This window comes from Oryza brachyantha, chromosome 1 (assembly GCF_000231095.2).
Source record: "Oryza brachyantha chromosome 1, ObraRS2, whole genome shotgun sequence".
Classification (NCBI taxonomy): Eukaryota; Viridiplantae; Streptophyta; class Magnoliopsida; order Poales; family Poaceae; genus Oryza; species Oryza brachyantha.
In genome coordinates, this window is record NC_023163.2 from 8,098,484 (window position 1) to 8,099,159 (window position 676).

Genomic DNA, 676 nt, shown 5'->3' on the forward strand with positions numbered 1-676 from the left:
CTATCCGTCTTGCTCGCTGCCGGCGAGCATCCCGCGGTGCACCCTGTCGATGTACTCGGAGGCCCTCCGGTTGATGTCGCGGTCGGCGTACCAGTTCCGGCCGTAGTAGTCGTAGCCGTCGTCATCGCTCGGCCGCACCTTCCTCCCCCGCGCCTGCTGCTGGTACCCGTAGTACCTCTGCTGCTGCTGCCTCCCCGCCGCCGCCTCTTCCTCCTCCTCCTCCTGCCGCCGCCTTCCGCCGTCGCCGCCATTGCATTTGCTCTTGAACCCGAACAAGGACGCGAGCACCGACCTCTTCCCTCTCCCCATCACACACGATCTTATAATATCTATCGATCCCTAGCTCAATCTATCGCTTCGAAACACAAGATTTGTTTGGTTTGGTTGCGAGGAGACAAGGTGCGGCCATGGCGTATTTGTAGTGGGGCGCCGGCCATTGCCGGTCGGCCACACGCACGCGCGGGCGTTAGGCGTATAGTTCAATTAGGGTTTGGTTAGGCAGCTTCAGCTAACTTACCGCCGCTTTGTATGATTAATTGCAGGGTCTCCTCTCTCAGTCTCTCTCTGGCTAATTAATTTGCTCTTTTTGACTGGCCCATACGCTGTTCGGACCGTGTAATCAATCCAATCAGACCCGTTGTTTGTTTAACCCTCTGGTGATTATTTGCATGAATGT

General features: G+C 56.8%; 1 protein-coding gene across 1 annotated transcript; it reads right to left on the bottom strand.

Annotated features, from left to right (window-relative positions):
- Positions 1 to 309, bottom strand: LOC102712130. The gene has a single exon (XM_006645721.1). It carries the CDS (start codon positions 307 to 309, stop codon positions 1 to 3), a length of 309 nt encoding a protein of 102 aa, XP_006645784.1.
- Positions 310 to 676: the final 367 nt, after the last annotated feature.